Source organism: Phocoena sinus, chromosome 1 (assembly GCF_008692025.1).
Source record: "Phocoena sinus isolate mPhoSin1 chromosome 1, mPhoSin1.pri, whole genome shotgun sequence".
In the NCBI taxonomy this organism is placed as follows: Eukaryota; Metazoa; Chordata; class Mammalia; order Artiodactyla; family Phocoenidae; genus Phocoena; species Phocoena sinus.
In genome coordinates, this window is record NC_045763.1 from 133,435,974 (window position 1) to 133,455,326 (window position 19,353).

Below are 19,353 nucleotides of genomic sequence, written 5' to 3' on the forward strand. Positions count from 1 at the left end.
CGCCGCGATGAAGAGTGGCCCCCGCTCGCCACAACTAGAGAAAGGCCTCGCACAGAAACGAAGACTCAACACAGCCAAACATAAATAAATAAATTAAAAAAAAAAAAAAGATTACAAGCTCTACCTATAATTGCAGTGCTATCTAAATTGTGCTAGAGCAAACAAAGAGGGAAAACTTGACAATTATTTTTACGAAAAAATGTAAATGTATCAAACGTAAAATAGGTGACAAATTCTGACAAAGATTACACACACAAAAAAAGAAAATCTATGACTAATCTCACTTAGGAATACTGATGCAAAATATACATAATAAAATATTAGCAAACAGAATCCAACAGCATATTAAAGGCATAACTTATCATTTACCATGTACAAGTTGTTTCAGGAATGCAAAGATGGTTCAGTATTAGAAAGTCTATACCATTTATCCTTTTAATAAATCTAAGGAGAAAAATCATATGATTATCTCTATAGATACTCAAAAAATATTTTTAATTTTTTAAAAATCATTTTTGATAGGGAAAAAACACTCAATTCTTTCTTAACATGGTCATTTTTATTTACCTTAACCCAAAAGCCATTATCATAATTGTAAGACAGCAGTGTTATTTGCCATTAAAGTTAGGAAAAGAGACGAATTCACATTATCAAATGTGAATTCACATTCTTCTTTGCCCTTATATTGGAATTAGTACCAGAACCAGTACCAGTGAGAATGAAATTAAAGGTAAAAAACTTAAAGGAAGGATATAAAATTATCAGTATTTGCATATGATATGTATATAGCTATAAATTCAGGAGAAGCAACTGATAGACTAGTATGGCTAGAGATTCAGTAAGGTAATGGGGGTTGAAATTAACATAAACATCAGTAGATTTCATATATATAAACATAATTGTTGAGAATATATATAAAGAAAATACTCCTTTTACAAAACCACAAAATGATAAAATACCTAGAAGGAAATCTAATAAGAGATGCGCAAGAACTATATGAGGGGGCAAAAAGTCTTTAAAACTCTATGAAAGGACAGACTAGAAGACTTGAATAAATACAGACATACTAAGTTCTTAAATAGAAAAACTTAACATTATAAGGATTTAATTAATTCCCCCTTAGTTAATTTAATGAGATTTCAAGCCAAAAAATTACTAGTGTTTGTTTTTCTTGATGTTTTATATGTATATACATATATATGTGTGTGTGTGTGTGTGTGTGTGTATATACATATATATATTTAGAACTAGACAAGCTTCTTTGAAAGTTTATATTTAAAAAAAGAAGAAGAAGAATGCTTAGGAGAATTCTGAAAAAGAATAGTAGCAAAAGTGACTACTCCTACCAAATACTGAAACATCTACAGAGCTTCAATAATTAAAACAATACGGTAGGCACATAAACAGCTATATGTAGTAATAGAACAGAAGTTCAGATAAACTTAACTATATTAAAGAATTTACTATAAGAAAAAGGTGATGCCTCAAGTCTGAGGGGAAGGCACAAACTACTTAATAAATGACACTGAGACATCTGAGTAACTATCTGAGGAGCTAAAGTTGGCACTTCATACAGTACATCTGGATAAGGTGTTATATCTCATAGTGTACACCAGAATAAGTTCAAAATATACCAAATATTTAAATGCAACAAATGAAACCACTAGAGTATGAGAACAGAAAGTAATAAATCCTTTTATAATCCTAAAGTGAGGAAAAACTTCTCTAAAGGGAGGAAGAACTTCCCCTAAGACTTAAGGTGTAGAAGCCAAAAATAAATAATTAATAATTAAAATACATAAAATCTAAAAGCTTCTGGAAAACCAACCAGCCAACCAACCAACCAAACAAAAATACAGGTGAAATCAAAAGACATACATCCATCTGAGGAAAACAAATGCTTCATCATTCATATTACAATCAAGGGGATAAGTGCCTTAGTGTTTTAAAGTGCTGCTAAAAATGCAGAGTGAAATCACACAATGAGATATCACTTTACATGTAGTGGATTGACAAAAATGAGAACACCGGACAATGGGGATACAGGAACTCTCAAATACCACTGATGAGAGTGTATACCGGGGCAGCCATTCTGAGCACAATCTGATGGTATTTAGTCAAATTAAGTGTACATAATCTTTATGAACCAGCAATTCTACTCCTGCTGTATATCCCAGAGAAACTTTCACAATGATCCTTGAGGAAATATGTATAAAAATGGTTATCGCAGCATTATTTATAGGGATGTGGAGCTGGAGGCAATCTAGGCATACATCACTGAATGGATTGGTAAAATGGGGAAGACGCCCAACATGGAATGCTAGACCTTCTCTGTCCAGTCATCCTTTCTGCAATGGTGGAAATGTCCTATATATGCACTTTCAACATCATAACCACTAGCCACATGAGGTTATTTCAACGTTAATTATTTAATATTTTTTTAAGAAAAAATTTGGTTCCTTAGAAGCACTAGCAAAATTTCAAGTGCAAAAGAGCCACATGTGGGTAGGGACTACCATACTGAATAAGGCAAATATAGGACATTATCATTACTGCAGAAATTTAATTGGACAGTACAGTGTCGGGTTATATTCACACATAGTAACATGAGTGGATCTTAAAATAGAGTGCTGGCTGACAACAGTAAGAATCAGAATGTCATTATATCACATCACCATTTAGTTAAAGTAACAATAACACGAGTACACAAAAAACTATTCACATTTCACAAGAACATGTTTAAAAAAAGATACATATTGAAAAAATTAGAGTGTTGGCCTGTGAGGAAGGGCAGCTGGAAATTGGAGGTAAGGATAAAGAGAAACAAACAAACAAGTGAGCCACTGGAAGGAGGAAGGCTTTCACAGACCTATGATAAAATATATTTTGGATTCAGGTGTATGATTAACTCAAACCTCTCCATTGAGATTCCAAAAACAAAACATAACAAAAAAGCCAGCACACAAAGAAGGCATATGCTAATATTTATAGCACTATTATTCTTAATTGTTAAAAACTGGAAGCAACCGATATGTCTTTCAATAGGTAAATGGATAAACTGTGGTACATCCACACCATATAATATTATTCAGCACTAAAACAAATGAGCTGACAAGCCATAAAAAAACATATGAATGAATCTTAAATGCATAATGCTAAGTGAATGCGGCAAGTCTGAAAAGGCCACATACTGTGTAATTCCAACTACATGACATTCTGGAAGAGGCAAAACAATAGTGAGAGTAAAAGCTCAGCGGTTGCCAGAGTTTGGAGTAATGAAGAAAGGGTTGAATAGGCATAGGCAAAGAGTGAAGAATTTTGTAGGGCAGTAAAACTATTTTGTATGATAATATAATTTTGGATATATGACAGTGTATATTTGTTAAAAACCCATAAAACTTTAGAGCACAAAGAGCCAACATTGAAGTTTACAAACTAAGAGAAAAGAAAACATTTAAGAGGTTGGGTGATTCCACGATGGAATGCAGAAAGTGACAAAACACTAACTGTATCTTAAATACATGATGCAACTTTACTAGGGGGTGAGGGCGGTAAAGATGCTGACCTAAGTAACTATCTTTACAAAGTAACTAAGTATCTAAGAAAATGAGTGGAAGGGGGACCTTCAAGATGGCAGAGGAGTAAGATGTGCAGATAAATTTCCTCCCCACAAATACATCAAAGATACATCTACAAGTGGAACAACTCCTACAGAACACCTACTGAACGCTGGCAGAAGACCTCAGACTTCCCCAAAGGCAAGAAAATACCCATGTACCTGGGTAGGGCAAAAAGAAAAAAAAGAAACAAAAGAATAGGGATGGGACTTGCACCTCTAGGTGGGAGCTGTGAAGGAGGAAAAGGTTCCACTCACTAGGAAGCCCCTTCACAGGCGGAGATGGGGGGTGGAGGGGGGGAAGCTTCGGAGCTACGGAGGAGAACACAGCAACAGGGCTGCAGAGGGCAAGACGGAGAGCTTCCCGCACAGAGGATCAGTGCCGACCAGCACTCACCAGCCTGAGACACTTGTCTGCTCACCCACTGGGGCAGGTGGGGGCTGGGAAATGAGGCGTGGGCTTCGGAGGTCAGATCCCAGGGAGAGGACTGGGGTTCACTGTGTGAAGATAGCCTGAGGGGGCTAGTGTGCCACAGCTAGCCAGGAGGGAGTCCGGGAAAAAGTCTGGACTTGCCGAAGAGGCAAGAGACCATTGTTTTGGGGTGCGTGAGGAGAGGGGATTCCTTCCCCGTCTGCCCACAGAAAGCAGAGCACTGCCTAAATGAGCTCCAGAGACGGGCATGAGCCCGTCTCAGCACGGACCCCAGAGAAGTGCGTGAAAATCTAACGCTGCTGCACAGCTATCAGCACGGACCCCAGAAACGGGCAAGAAAATCCAACGCTGCTGCAGCCACCAAGAATCCTGTGTGCAAGCACAGGTCACTATCCAAACACCCTCGCTCCCCTCCAGGAGCCTGTGCAGCCCGCCACTGCCAGGGGCGCGTGATCCAGGGACAACTTCCCTGGGAGAACACACAGCATGCCTCAGGCAGTTGCAACGTCACGCCAACCTCTGCCACCGCAGGCTCACCCCACATTCCAGTTATGACTACAGTACCCCTCCCACCCCACGACCTGAGGGAACAAGAGACCCCTAAAGAGCCACTGCTTGAACCGCCTCTTGTCTGAGTGGGGAAAAGATGCCTGAGGGCGACCTACATGCAGAGGTGGGGCCAAACCCAAAGCTGAACCCCAGGAGCTGTGAGAACAAAGAAGAGAAAGGGAAATTTCTCCCTGCAGACTCAGGAGCAGTGGATTAAATCCCCACAATCAACTTGATGTACACTGCGTCTTGGAATACCTGAATAGACAACATATTGTCCCGAAATTGAGGCGGTGGACTTTGGGAGCAACTGTCGACTTGGGGTTTGCCAAATGCTACTGATTTGTTTCGGATTTTTATGTTTATCTTAGCTTAGTTTTTAGGGCTTCTTATCATTGGTGGATTTGTTTATTGATTTGGTTGCTCTTTTTTTTAAATATTATTATTTTTTATGATAATAATTTAATTTTTTTATTTATTATTTCTTTAATTTTAATTTTTTTTCCTTCTTATTTTCACCGTTTTCTTCTGAGATGTATGGCTGACAGGGTCTTGGTGCTCTGGCCTGATGTCAGGCCTAAGCATCTGAAGTGGGAGAGGCAAGTTCAGGATATTGGACCACCAAAGACCTCCCAGCCCCATGTAACATCAATCGGCGAGAGCTCTCCCAGAAATCTCCATCTCAACGCAAAGACCCACCTCCACCCAACGGCCAAAAAGATCCAGTGCTGCATGCCTCATGCAAAACACCTAGGAAGACAGGAACACAACCCCACCCATTAGCAGAGACGCAGGCTAAAATCATAATAAGTTCACAGACCCCCAAAAACACACCACCAGCCAAAGTCCTGACCACCAGAAAGACAAGATCCAGCCTCATCCATCAGAACACAGGCACCAGTGCACTCGACCAGGAAGCCTACACAACCCACTGAACCAACCTTACCCACTGGGGGCAGACACGAAAAACAACGGGAACTACAAACCTGCAACCTGCAAATGGAGACCCCAAACACAGTAAGATAAGCAAAATCAGAAGACAGAGAAATATGCAGCAGATGAAGGAGCAAGGTAAAAACCCACCAGGCCAAACAAATGTAAAGGAAATAGGCAGCCTACCTGAGAAAGAATTCAGAGTAATGAGAGTAAAGATGATACAAAATCATGGAACTAGAATGGAGAAAATACAAGGAACGTTTAACAAGGACCTAGAAGAAAAGAGCAAACAAACAATGATGAACAACACAATAAATGAAATTAAAAATTCTCTAGAAGGAATCAATAGCAGAATAACTGAGGCAGAAGAATGGATAAGTGACCTGGAAGATAAAATAGTGGAAATAATTACCACAGAGCAGAATAAAGAAAAAAGAATGAAAAGAATTGAGGACAGCCTCAGAGACCTCTGGGACAACATTAAATGTACCAACATTCGAATTATAAGGGTCCCAGAAGAAGAAGAGAAAAAGAAAGGGTCTGAAAATATTTGAAGAGATTACAGTTGAAAAATTCCCTAATATGGGAAAGGAAATAGTCAATCAAGTCCAGGAAGTACAGAGAGTCCCATACAGGATAAATCCAAGGAGAAACATGCCAAGACACATGTTAATCAAACTATCAAAAATTAAATACAAAGAAAAAATACTAAAAGCAGCAAGGGAAAAGCAACAGATAATATACAAGGGGATCCCCATAAGGTTAACACCTGATCTTTCAGCAGAAACTGCAAGCCAGAAGGGAGTGGCAGGACATATTTAAAGTGATGAAAGGGAAAAACTTACAACCAAGATGACTATCCCCAGCAAGGATCTCATTCAGATTTGACAGAGAAATTAAAACCTTTACAGACAACCAAAAACTGAGAGAATTCAGCACCATCAAACCAGCTTTACAACAAATGCTAAAGGAACTTCTCTAGGCAGGAAACACAAGAGAAGGAAAAGACGTACAATACAAACCCAAAACAATTAAGAAAATGGTAATAGGAACATAAATATTGATAATTACCTTAAATGTAAATGGATTAAATGCTCCAACCAAAAGTCATACACTGGCAAAATGGACACAAAAAGAAGACCCATATATATGCTGTCTACAAGAGACCCACTTCAGACCTAGGGACACATACAGACTGAAAGTGAGGGGATGGAAAAAAGATATTCCATGCAAATGAAAATCAAAAGAGAGCTGTAGTAGCAATTCTCATATGAGACAAAATAAACTCTAAAATAAAGACTATTACAAGATACAAAGAAGGACACTACATAATGATCAAGGGATCGATCCAAAAAGAAGATATAACAATTGTAAATACTTACGCACCCAACAGAGGAGCACCTCAATAAGAAAGACAAATGCTAACAGCCATAAAAGGGGAAATTGAAAGTAACACAAAAATATTACGGGACTTTAACACCCCACTTTCACCAATGGCCAGATGAACCAAAATTAAAATAAATTATGAAACGCAAGCTTTAAATGACACATTAGACAAGATGGACTTAATTGATATTTATAGGACATTCCATCCCAAAACAACAGAATACACTTTCTTCTCAAGTGCTCACGCAACATTCTCCAATATATAACATATCTTGGGTCACAAATCAAGCCTTCGTAAATTTAAGAAAATTGATATCATATCAAGTACCTTTTCTGACAACAACGCTATGAGACAAGATATTAATTACAGGAAGAAAACTGTAAAAAATACAAACAAAAGGAGGCTAAACAATATGCTACTAAATAACCAGGAGATCACTGAAAAAATCAAAGAGGAAATCAAAAAATACCTAGAAACAAATGGCAATGAAACACGTTGGCCAAAAACATATGGGATGCAGCAAAAGCAGTTCTAAGTGGGAAGTTTAGAGCAATACAATCCCACCTCAAGAAACAAGGAAAATCTCACATAAACAACCTAAGCTTACACCTAAAGCAATTAGAGAAAGAAGAACAAAAAAACCCAAAGTTAGCAGAAGGAAAGCATTAACATCAGATCAGAGGTCAGCGAAAAAGAAATGAAGAAAACAATAGCAAAGGTCAATAAAACTAAAAGCTGGTTCTTTGAGAAGATAAACAAAATTGATAAACCATTAGCCAGACTCATCAAGAAAAAAAGGGAGAATATTCAAATCAACAGAATTAGAAATGAAAAGGAGAAGTAACAACTGACATTGCAGAAATACAAAGGATCATGAGAGATTATTACAAGCAACTATATACCAATAAAATGGACAACCTGGAAGAAATGGTCAAATGCTTAGAAAAGCACAACCTTCTGAGACTGAACCAGGAAGAAACAGAAAATATAAACAGACCAATCACAAGCACTGAAATTGAAACTGTGATTAAAAATCTTCCAAAAACAAAAGCCCAGGACCAGATGGCTTCACAGGCGAACACCATCATTTAGAGAAGAGCTAACACCTATCCTTCTCAAACTCTTCAAAAATATAGCAGAGGGAGAAACACTCCCAAACTCATTCTACGAGGCCACCATCAACCTGATATCAAATCGAGATGAAGATGTCACAAAAAAAGAAAACTACAGGGCTTCCCTGGTGGCGCAGTGGTTGAGAGTCCATCTGCCGATGCAGGGGACACGGGTTCGTGCCCCGGTCCGGGAAGATCCCACATGCTGCGGAGCGGCTGGGCCCGTAAGCCATGGTCGCTGAGCCTGCGCGTGCGGAGCCTGTGCTCTACAACGGGGGAGGCCACAAGAGTGAGAGGCCCGCGTACCGCAGAAAAAGAAAAAACTACAGGGCAATATCACTGATGAACATAGATGCAAAAATCCTCAACAAAATACTAGCAAACAGAATCCAACAGCACATTAAAAGGATCATACACCATGACCAAGTGGGGTTTATCCCAGGAGTGTAAGGATTCGTCAATATGCAAAAATCAATCAATGTGATACACCATATTAACAAACTGAAGGAGAAAAACCATATGATAATCTCAGGAGATGTAGAAAAAGCTTCTGATAAAATTCAACACCCAATTATGATAAAAACTCTCCAGAAAGTAGGCAAAGAGGGAAACTACCTCAACATAATAAAGGCCATATATGAGAAATCCACAGTCAACATCATTCTCAATGGTGAAAAACTGAAAGCATTTCCACTAAGATCAGGAACAAGACAAGGTTGCCCACTCTCACCACTATTATTCAACAGAGTTTTGGAAGTTTTAGCCACAGCAATCAGAGAAGAAAAAGAAATAAAAGGAATCCAAATTGGAAAGAAGAAGGAAAGCTGTCACTGTTTGCAGATGACAGGACACTACACATAGGGAATCCTAAAGATGCTACCAGAAAATTACTAGAGTTAATCAATGAATTTGGTAAAGTAGCAGGGTACAAAATTAATGCACAGAAATCTCTTGCACGCCTATCCACTAATGATGAAAAATCTGAAAGAGAAATTAAGGAAACACTCCCATTTACCACTGCAACAAAAAGAATAAAATATCTAGGAATAAATTTACCTAAGGAGACAAATGACCTGTATGCAGAAAACTATAAGACACTGATGAAAGAAATTAAAGATGATACAGACAGATGGAGAGATATACCATGTTCTTGGACTAGAAGAATCAACATTGTGAAAATGACTCTACTACCCAAAACAATCTACAGATTCAATGCAATCCCTATCAAACTACCACTGGCACTTTTTACAGAACTAGAACAAAAAACTTAACAATTTGTATAGAAACACAAAAGACCCCAAATAGCCAAAGCAATCTTGAGAAAGAAAAATGGAGCTGGAGGAATCAGGCTCCCTGACTTCAGACTATACTACAAAGCTACAGTAATCAAGACAGTACGGTACTGGCACAAAAACAGAAATATAGATCAATGGAATAGGATAGAAAGCCCAGAGAGAAACCCAGGCACATATGGTCAGCTTATTTTTGATAAGGAGGCAAGAGTATACAACAGAGAAAAGAGAGCCTCTTCAATAAGTGGCGCTGGGAAAACTGGACAGCTACATGTAAAAGAACGACATTAGAACACTTCCTAACACCATACACAAAAATAAACTCAAAATGGATTAAAGACCTAAATGTAAGGCCAGACATTATAAAACTCTTAGAGGAAAACATAGGTAGAACACTCTATGACATACATCACAGCAAGATCCTTTATGACCCACCTCCTAGAGAAATGGAAATAAAAACAAAAATAAACAAATGGGACCTAATGCAACTTAAAAGCTTCTGCACAGCAAAGGAAACCATAAACAAGACAAAAATACAACCCTCAGAATGGGAGAAAATATTTGCAAATGAAGCAACTGACCAAGGATTAATCTCCAAAATATACAAGCAGCTTATGAAGCTCAATATCAATAAAACAAATAACCCAATCCAAAAATGGGCAGAAGACCTAAATAGACATTTCTCCAAAGAAGATATACAGATTGTCAAGAAACACATGAAAGGATGCTCAACATCACTAATCATTAGAGAAATGCAAATCAAAACTACAATGAGGTATCACCTCACACCAGTCAGAATGGCCATCATCAATAAATCTATAAACAATAAATGCTGTAGAGGGTGTGGAGAAAAGGGAACCCTCTTGCATTTTTGGTGGGAATGTAAATTGATACAGCCACTATGGAGAACAATATGGAGGTTCCTTAAAAACTAATAATAGAATTATCATATGACCCAGCAATCCCACTACTGGGCATATACCCTGAGAAAACCGTAATTCAAAAAGAGTCACGTACCACAATGTTCATTGCAGCTCTATTTACAATAGTCAGGACATGGAAGCAACCTAAGTGTCCACTGAGAGATAAATGGGTAAAGAAGATGTGGCACATATATACAAATGGAATATTACTCAGCCATAAAAAGAAATGAAATTGAGTTATTATTAGTGAGGTGGATGGACCTAGAGTCTGTCATACGGAGTGAAGTAAGTCAGAAAGAGAAAGACAAGTACTGTATGCTAACACATATGTATGGAATCTAAGAAATCATTCTGAAGAACCTAGGGGCAGGACAGGAAAAAAGACGCAGACATAGAGAATGGACTTGAGGACACAGGTTGGGGTAAGGGTAAGCTGGGACAAAGTGAGAGAGTAGCATTGACATATATACACTAGCAAATGTAAAATAGATAGGTAGTGGGAAGCAGCCGCATAGCACAGAGAGATCAGCTCGGTGCTTTGTGACCACCCAGAGGGGTGGGATGGGAGGGTGGGAGGGAGACGCAAGAGGGAGGGGATATGGGGATATATTTATACATATAGCTGACTCACTTTGTTATACAGCAGAAACTAACACAACATTGTAAAGCAATTATACCCCAGTAAAGATATTTTAAAAAGAAAAAGAATGAAGAAAAAAAGAATCCAAATTGAGGGACATTCTACAGAAGACCTGACAAGTACCCCTCAAAACTGTCAAGGTCATCAAGAACAAGTCTGAGAGCTTCCCTGGTGGCGCAGTGGTTGAGAGTCCGCCTGCCGATGCAGGGGACACGGGTTTGTGCCCTGGTCCTGGAAGATCCCACATGCCGCAGAGCAGCTGGGCCCGTGAGCCATGGCTGCTGGGCCTGCGCGTACGGAGCCTGTGCTCCACAACGGGAGAGGCCACAACAGTGAGAGGCCCGCGTATCACACACACACACACACACACACACACACACACAAAAGAACAAGTCTGAGAAACTCTCACAGTCAAGAGGTGCCTAAGGAGATGTGATGACTAAATGTAACATAGGATTCCGGTAGGATCTTCGGACAGAAAGAGGATACTAGGTAAAAACTAAGTAAACCTGAATAAAGTATAGACGTCAGTTAATAGTAATGTGTCAGTATTGGTTCTTTATATGTAATAAATGTATCATACTAATGTAAGATGTTAATAACAGTTGAAACTGGGTGCAGGGTATATGGGAACTCTCTGTACTATCTTCACAATTTTTCTCTAAATCTAAAACTGTTATAAAAATTAAGTTTACTTTTTTTAAAAAGGAAGAAAAACAAAAATCAAGAACTGCCAGAATGTCTGAAGCCCTCTTTTTTCCCTCCTCCTTCACATCATCTTATATTTGCACAGGAGGTAACACCCATCCTTTGTGTTTTTCTGTTTCCTTGCTTTTCATACAAATTGTACATCGGTAAGTATCGTTAAACAATATGTCGTTATTTTGAATTTTATATAAATGAAATTATATCATTTGTATTTTTAAGTTAGTTGCTTATTTTCACTTATGATATATTTGTGAGGTTTACCCATGTTGGTATATGTAGCTGCAACTCATTTATTTTCATGGCTGGATAATACTCCATTGGGTAACTATAACACCTGTATACTTCTAGCCTCCTATTAAGATGTTGGGTTGCTTCCAGGTTTTGCTACTACCAACAATGCTGCTACAAATATTCTTGTGTATAGATGTAAGAATTCCTATATAATAAATACTTAAAAGTGGAATTGCTTGGTGATAAAGCATGTATATTTTCAACTTTACTATATAATATCAAATTGTTTTACAGAAGTCATCATGTCGGTTTACATTGCCATCAGCAAGAAGTTAAGTTTTCCAAATTTTGCTCCTTGGAAACTAGGAGATCAATAGAGGCACTTTGTTTTTTTCTCTCAGTATTTAAAGTGTATATGATTAAAAAATAAAATATTAACTATTTCATATTTATAATAAAAAATGGCGATAGATGCCAAATTGTGGTATGTTAAAAATCACCATAGGCCTAAACTTATCCTGGGAGATTAACTTGCTCAAAATAGAGCTTTTTTGAGCAAAATACATCTGTTTGCACGTATTTGAACTTGGTATAAAAGTGAAGAAAGTCTTGGCATATCCCTGCTGAAAAGGTGCCACGTTCTGTTCGTAAACTGGGCTTAATCTGAGAAACTACTAGACTTTAGGTTTAATTACATTCCTTAAAAATAAACAGGGCTTCCCTGGTGGCGCAGTGGTTGAGAGTCCACCTGCCGATGAGGGGACGCGGGTTCGTGCCCCGGTCCAGGAAGATCCCACATGCCGCGGAGCGGCTGGGCCCGTGAGCCATGGCCACTGAGCCTGCGCGTCTGGAGCCTGTGCTCCGCAACGGGAGAGGCCACAACAGTGAGAGGCCCGCGTACCACAAAAAAAAAAAAAAAGAAACAAAGAAAAAAATACATATATATGTGTGTGTATATATATTCTGTAAATCAAGACCTCAATCTTGCCTCCAAATATATATAAAGAAATTAAGCTTGTATTTTACTTTTCCTTCAAAAACTTCAAACCATATCAATATATCTAGAAGAGCATTTGAAATGTAAAATTCATCACTCTTGCATTTAAAATTCCTTTGATGTAAAATCTACAGTTCTGTAGAGAAACAGTAAATAACAACCCTCTCAATACTATAAATTAGTGCATTCTGCTAGTAAGAGTTATATAAGTGCTGAAGACCCTACCTTAAGGTTGCTACTAATCATCCTCCCATGTCTTGGATGGGGCTGCCACTCTATGTGAATTTGTTTGCTGTTAACCTAGGCAGCTCACTGTAGCAAAGAGCAAAAGGAAGGAAAACAAACAAATTTTAAAGTTTCTTCTTGAATGGGGAGATGGAGGGATATGTGGGGAAAAAAACTAGGATGCTTCCTATTAGGCCAAGCTCAATGGTAAGTAGAAAACTATGTCTAATGTTATATTTGAAGCCAATCAAAAAGCTCAGTAACTGCTATTCAAGCAGTGCCACTGGGCTCTGACAGTGAATTCTATGCATAAGATCACCTGATACAAACTTCAGTGGACTTCGTCAAGAAGCTGAAACCACAGTGCCTTCCGGATGGCTCCATTTCACAGCAGAACCTGCTGTCTGGGCTTCCCAGTTTGCATTTCTGTGGGGCCCTTCTCAGAAGAGCACTGAACATGTTATCTTAATCCCCATATACCCTACTTTGTTCATCATGGCTGTGGGTGCCATAACACACCATAACACATGGCTACCCAGACCTGGAAACTATGAATGAAATAAGAATTCCCCAATTCTGCTTAGGTAAGTATACCTACTTAGGTAAATATTCCTTGTGAAGTTCATCCTCTTCTGTATTAAGGCGTATGTGAGAAATCACTTGATGGACAAGGGTGTTCAAAAGGTGTTTACATAGAAACCAAAAAGGACTCCTTTATGCAAACTGAGTGTGTTTTCCCTATTCTAACCATTGCCAGGGCTCCTTTTATTCAACCATGAAAAATAACAGATTTTGAAAACTTTTAAGGCCTATGAAATAGCAAATAAGAGAAAGACTTAAATGTCATATTAACCTGAGTTCAAGTTACAGACCCATCAATCGTCAGCTATGTAACCCTCAGTAAGTTACTTAACCTCTCCATCCTTACTTTTCTCCACTGTTGGAATAAGTGGAAAGTCTGGAGTTGATACCAGATCTGTCTTCAAAGCCTGTTCTTTTAACCACCACACTGGCCTGCTCCAGACACCTTAAATAGCACCTTGCACAGCAAAATTTTATATTCTCCTGAGAGGGTAATAAGGCCTACGTATCTAAGTATTTTGAGTTAGGAATTGCAGTTATTTTCCCATATTATAGAAAGTTTTACAACACTTCTGAAAACAGGGGTTTAGATTACCTGGCTAAGAGGTACCAGATAAGAACCATAAAGAAGAGGTTCAGCCATAGTACAATCAATATTCATAGGAAGTATGGCAATCTAGAGATGGCATGACGCGACTAAGAACATTGAAATTCAAAACTGTGTGTAGCCAAACAAAACACATCTGAAAGTTACATACGGCCCTTGCAGCAGAATTTGCAAATCCTACTTCAGAGAACAGGAGATAACGCCACCCCCTCCACTGCCCCTCAGAGTTACCCTACAAGCAAAATTGACAACAATTTCGAAGGCTGAGATAGCCTCTACAAGTCAGGCTTCAGTGCTTTCTCTGTCAAGTCAGCCGTCCCCTGCTTGGCTTTTAAGTGGTGAGCCATGTCCCACCCTACAGAGCCAGGCAGAGTCCTCTGTACTCTCAGACCACCAGGCAAATCTCTGTCCTGTGCCATATGCATGCTAGTCCCACATTCATTCCTACTACCATACTTGGCTCATCCTTTCCATGACCTCAAATGGCTTCACCCTTCCTAGGCCAAGCCAAATCTAACCTATCTTTGATTTTGTTCATTTGTGTGTGTGTGTGTTTATTTTTTTTAATCCATGCAAAGAGCACTGAAGAGGGATGAATGAACTCAAACTACTTTGGTGGGGGTAGGAAAGGCTTCATCGAGAGGTGCCTATGTGTGCAGGGTATAGAAGGAAGAATGAATGGCTGCCAAGTGGAGGAGTGGGGAAGACCATTCTAGGCAGAGGGAAGAGCATGTGCAAAGTCTTGAAAGAGCCCTGAAAGCCATGGCAGACTTGTAGAGATAAGAGGCTGCAGAAGGCTATAGTCAGAAGAAGACACTTGTTTGCCTCACTGAGGTATAGGACTTGACCCTGGAGACAAAAGGATCTGATTTTGGTCAAGGCCCCTAGTCAAGCCCATATCTTCCATGGAGTCTGCTCTTGCCATGCAAGTATCTCCTTCCTCCACATTCCTACAGCCCTTGACAACCTTGCCACACAATCAGGTGTTATTACTCACAGCTCTGAGGGCAGAAGCCTTTTATTTTTTTTTAACTTCTGTATCCTAAAAGCACCTAAGAATGTCAAGCAAGTAAATGCTCAATAAGTTCCCAGGACTGATCGATTCAAATTCCTCTAGGGGGTGGATTAAGCAAACCAGGTTCTAGAGGTAAGAGTAGGGAAACCTCTAAATCAAAGTCACTACAGACCTTACTGTCAGCCACGAGTGACAGGATCCAGGACAACAAAAGTTAACTTCAAAAGCAACCACCCTTGACTTCCATGAACTTGGACTCCTTTCTCTTTCTGTCCAGCTCTGCCCCGCTACGCAAGCTGAGATTCACTCCTACTCCCCCTGAGAATACTGGGCCAAAAGGGAAGGTACCAATACATCTCTGGTTCTGAACATACCCCATTAACTGGGAGGGCAGGGGACAATCAATGCATTGAGCAAATGCATCTGGCCCTGAAATGAGAGAGTGTGTCTGCTCCTGCGTGTAAATGCCAAGTTGCAGGAGGTTACCATAGCAACTCCAGCAGGGTGCTGCAGTGGGCAGCTTTGCACTGAGGTGCAGAAAAGCCATTCTTTAACATCTGGGCTTTTGCTGTGCACGTTGGACCCTAGTAGCCACATCATGGCTTTAGGCCCTGCTTTGGGATTCTGCAAAAAAGGAACCGGAATTTTGAATACCTGTTAGTCCAATCTTCTTTTTTTTCATGTATCACACATGTCCCTCTTGATGCACAGTAAACACTGCATGTAGAGCCCAAAATAGGCTCTTTAGAAACATATAATTCCCTATACTCATCCTTACACATGACAATGAACAGATTGTACTTGCACATCAGCATGACTTCAACACAAAATTTACATCCACTGAATAACCCAGCAATTACACATTTTAATCAACAGCGTATCCACAATGTCAGCATTCCCAGCTAGTCCCCAGTTTTTATTGTGTTATTAGTACATTTTTAACGCAAAACTAAATAATGCCATCAAGGCTGTAGGTTGGGCTTAATGGGGTCTACTGAGCTGTACTCCAGGAACTGTGAACCAACTTTTCAAAGGACCAGGCAATTTCTGAAATCGTTTTTCCATAGGGGCTGGAGAGTGGGGGTTTACTCATCCACTTCTTAATGTTTTATGTCTCGTAAGGAAAGAGCATGAAGAGGATGTGAAATAGCATTCCATTTGTGGTTTCAACCTACATACGGCCAACAGGAAGCCATGTCCCTACAAAGTGAACTTTAGTTGGTCGGGCAGTCAAGAGATGAAACAGCTTCCTGGACATTTTCACTTTTTTTTCTTGGATCTAGAAACTTACTTGTGGTTATATTTTAATTCTCTCCTGGGCAAAATAAGAATGATTTATAGCAGCAGTAAAGAAATGGATCGCATGGTGGGCATGCACAGCAGGGTGAGATAGATCTGCACATGGAGAAGTGACGGAAATTTTGGACAACAAGGTCACATGAACCTGTGGTACTTTGCAAGATGCTGGAGCAGGACTACAGTATCTTTGCAGCTTGGAAGTGAAAAAAGAGGGGTGGATTAGAAGTGATGTAGAAGTTCCAGTATCTGAAGGAGTTTTATGGCCTAAGGAAATTAAAATAGGGATACCAAGAGAGAGATGTAAATAAATAAACAAAGGAAGGAAGAGCTTCTTGGCCAGGGAGGCTATTCTCTGTGCAGGAATGCCTATCTATCTAAGGGAGCTGGAGAACAAAGATGCCAGTGTTAACAGACTACAGTTGGATGATTTGTTCATCCAAGGAATTGGAAATGTGGAGGTGTCTGTAAGGAGGTATCTGTTACATGTAAGCATGGAGGTAGGACTTGCCAGGATGGACACCAGGGGTGTAGGAAACTTCTGTTCTGAAAGAAGGCCAGAGAGTTTCAGCAACCTGGTGACAGAAAAAGAGCTCTCAGTGAGTGAATACTGGAGATTCAGCCAGTGCAATCTGACCTGCACATACCTGGCTAGGTGGGCACTGGATACCTATTTCTAACTCCCCCAGGGGATGCTGTGGGTGGGGATGGGGGCCCAGGGAGTGTGAAGCAAAGAGCTGAGCATTTGGCCTGGGAGTGGAAAAAGGGCTTCTGGGAGGTGAGCTGGGAACTGCCAAGACGTGCCCTGTCAACGTGCTTCTGAATGAAAGCTGGGAGGTCAAGGCTGGGAAAGGTTTCAGAGAGACTCCTGCAACCTGTTCCTTTGGGGCAGGGCGGCTGAGGGGAGGTGGAAGGCCCAGCTTTGAGGCGCCAGTCTGCAAGTCGGTATGGAGAATGGTCTGGGAATGGGGCGGATCCAGGGAGGTAGGAGTGGGGGAGGGGAGGTCGCCGGCGAGTGGGTGTGGAGAGCGAGCCCGAGTGGGGGGGGTGAGGGCGCCGGGCCAGCGCCTCGACCTCCCCCGGGACTCACCCAGCACGAAGTAGGGCAGCTCCGTGTTCTCCAGGTCGTCCACCACGACCATTTCTCCCGGGAAGTCGTTGCGTACCGAGAAGAGGAGCTTGGGCTCGGAGGCCGAGGGGCTGTGCATGATACTCAGGTCGTTCTCGCGCAGGAAAGGCAGCGCCGACACCGTGATGCTCTTCAGCTTGCACTCCAGCTCCTTGGAAGGATCCACGTCGCCCGCGGCCGTGGCCAGCACCGCCGCCGGCCCCCAGCAGCAGGCGAGCAGGGCGCAGAGCCTGGCTAAAGCCATCTTGAGCCCCGGCCGCCTTCCTCCCAGCGCCGCGAAGGTGGGGGAGGCAGCGAGCGGGAGGGAGCGAGCGAGCGAGCGCGGGAGGCGGGGGACGTTGGGGAGGAGATGTGGAGCCGGGAAAGCTCTGGTCCCCGGAATGAGACGCCGCTAGCCTGGTGCAGGGCTTAAGCGCTGATGCCTGGAGAGCCCGCGCTCTTTGTTTCCCGGAGCTGCTTATCTGGGGAAGGGGAAAAGGGGGTGGGGGGAGGTGGGGAGTGGAGAAAAGGAGAAGGAAGGACGTCGGAGGAAAGAGGAAGGGAGCTGAAGATTCTAGGGAATCAGGTCAGTCCCCAGTAGGCTGCAGGTGCTGCCGCCTTTCTCCTCCTTTGCATCCCTCGGCAGGAGCACGCTCCTAGCTATAAACTACCTGCACAGCTTTTTTTTTTTTTTTTTTTAACCGTTTTTGCAATGCAAAATATTCCCTCTCGCATTATCTTCCAGATGCCTTGGGGAGGGCGCGCGCACACACACACACACACACACACACACACACACGCACGCCCTTTATAAGGTGCTTCCTCAGAGCAGGTGATGGGGGTCTCTAGATCCAAATACGCCCCCAGTTATTTTGTAGATGTAGGTGGTCCCAGTCTTCTTTACCCACTAAAATTGGATTTGTATATTGGATAAGCGTGTACTGGTATAAATGCACGTGTGTATTATTACTCAGCAGTAACTGTGCAGAAGTATTTAAAGGAAATATTCTGTATGTAGATATACATAGATGGTATGAATAACAAAGAACAAGGCCAGTGTCCTGCATACGGTTAAGCAGGAGACCCGAACTTTTATTTGCAATTTCTCTCTGCCTCTTCAGTTTCATTTCTGTTACAAACGTTATCTATGATAAGCAATATAAAGATAATTGAGGGCATGCTATAATTGAGAGAAAAAGTAGAGCTAACTCAAAGAAATGTTGAGCTTTTAGTTTTAGAGAATCCAGTAAACAGAACAGAGCTGGAAGAAAATTTGAGAAAAACAAAGTTTCTAAGCACCCTTAACAAATGGAAAAGGAATAAAAGAATATCCTTGGGCATGGGCCGAGTCAATCCCAGCCCAATCAAGAGTAGAGCAGGGTAGATAACAACAACAACATTAACAACAAAAACCCATATAAATTTTCTTTCCATTAGTGCTGGACAGTGATAACTTAACAAAATAACGACAGTAAAACTGTGTTAGAAAAGTGATGTTTGTATGTGCTGGCATCTGATGATTAATTGAACCTTCACACGATAACCTATAACTTATTTCAAAAGTTTGCCAAAACTACACAACACTGTAGATCAACTATACTTCAATTTTTAAAAAGTTTGCCTCTCCAACATCATTTATTCAGTGCTGACTTACATACTAGGTGCTGTAAGACTATGTTATAAATAACTCCTAATC

General features: G+C 40.8%; 1 protein-coding gene across 3 annotated transcripts in view; it reads right to left on the reverse strand.

Annotated features, from left to right (window-relative positions):
• ASTN1 (astrotactin 1) overlaps nt 1-18,148 on the reverse strand; it is a 337,153-nt gene extending 319,005 nt beyond the window's left edge. For 2 of the 3 annotated variants that reach the window (XM_032604868.1, XM_032604858.1), the window contains exon 1: nt 17,640-18,148. In XM_032604868.1, the coding sequence (XP_032460759.1) occupies nt 17,640-17,922 (283 nt within the window). In that variant the 5' untranslated portion in view covers nt 17,923-18,148. The remainder of the gene's footprint in view (nt 1-17,639) is intronic. The other variant, XM_032604850.1, reaches the window with a different exon arrangement.
• Nucleotides 18,149-19,353: the final 1,205 nt, after the last annotated feature.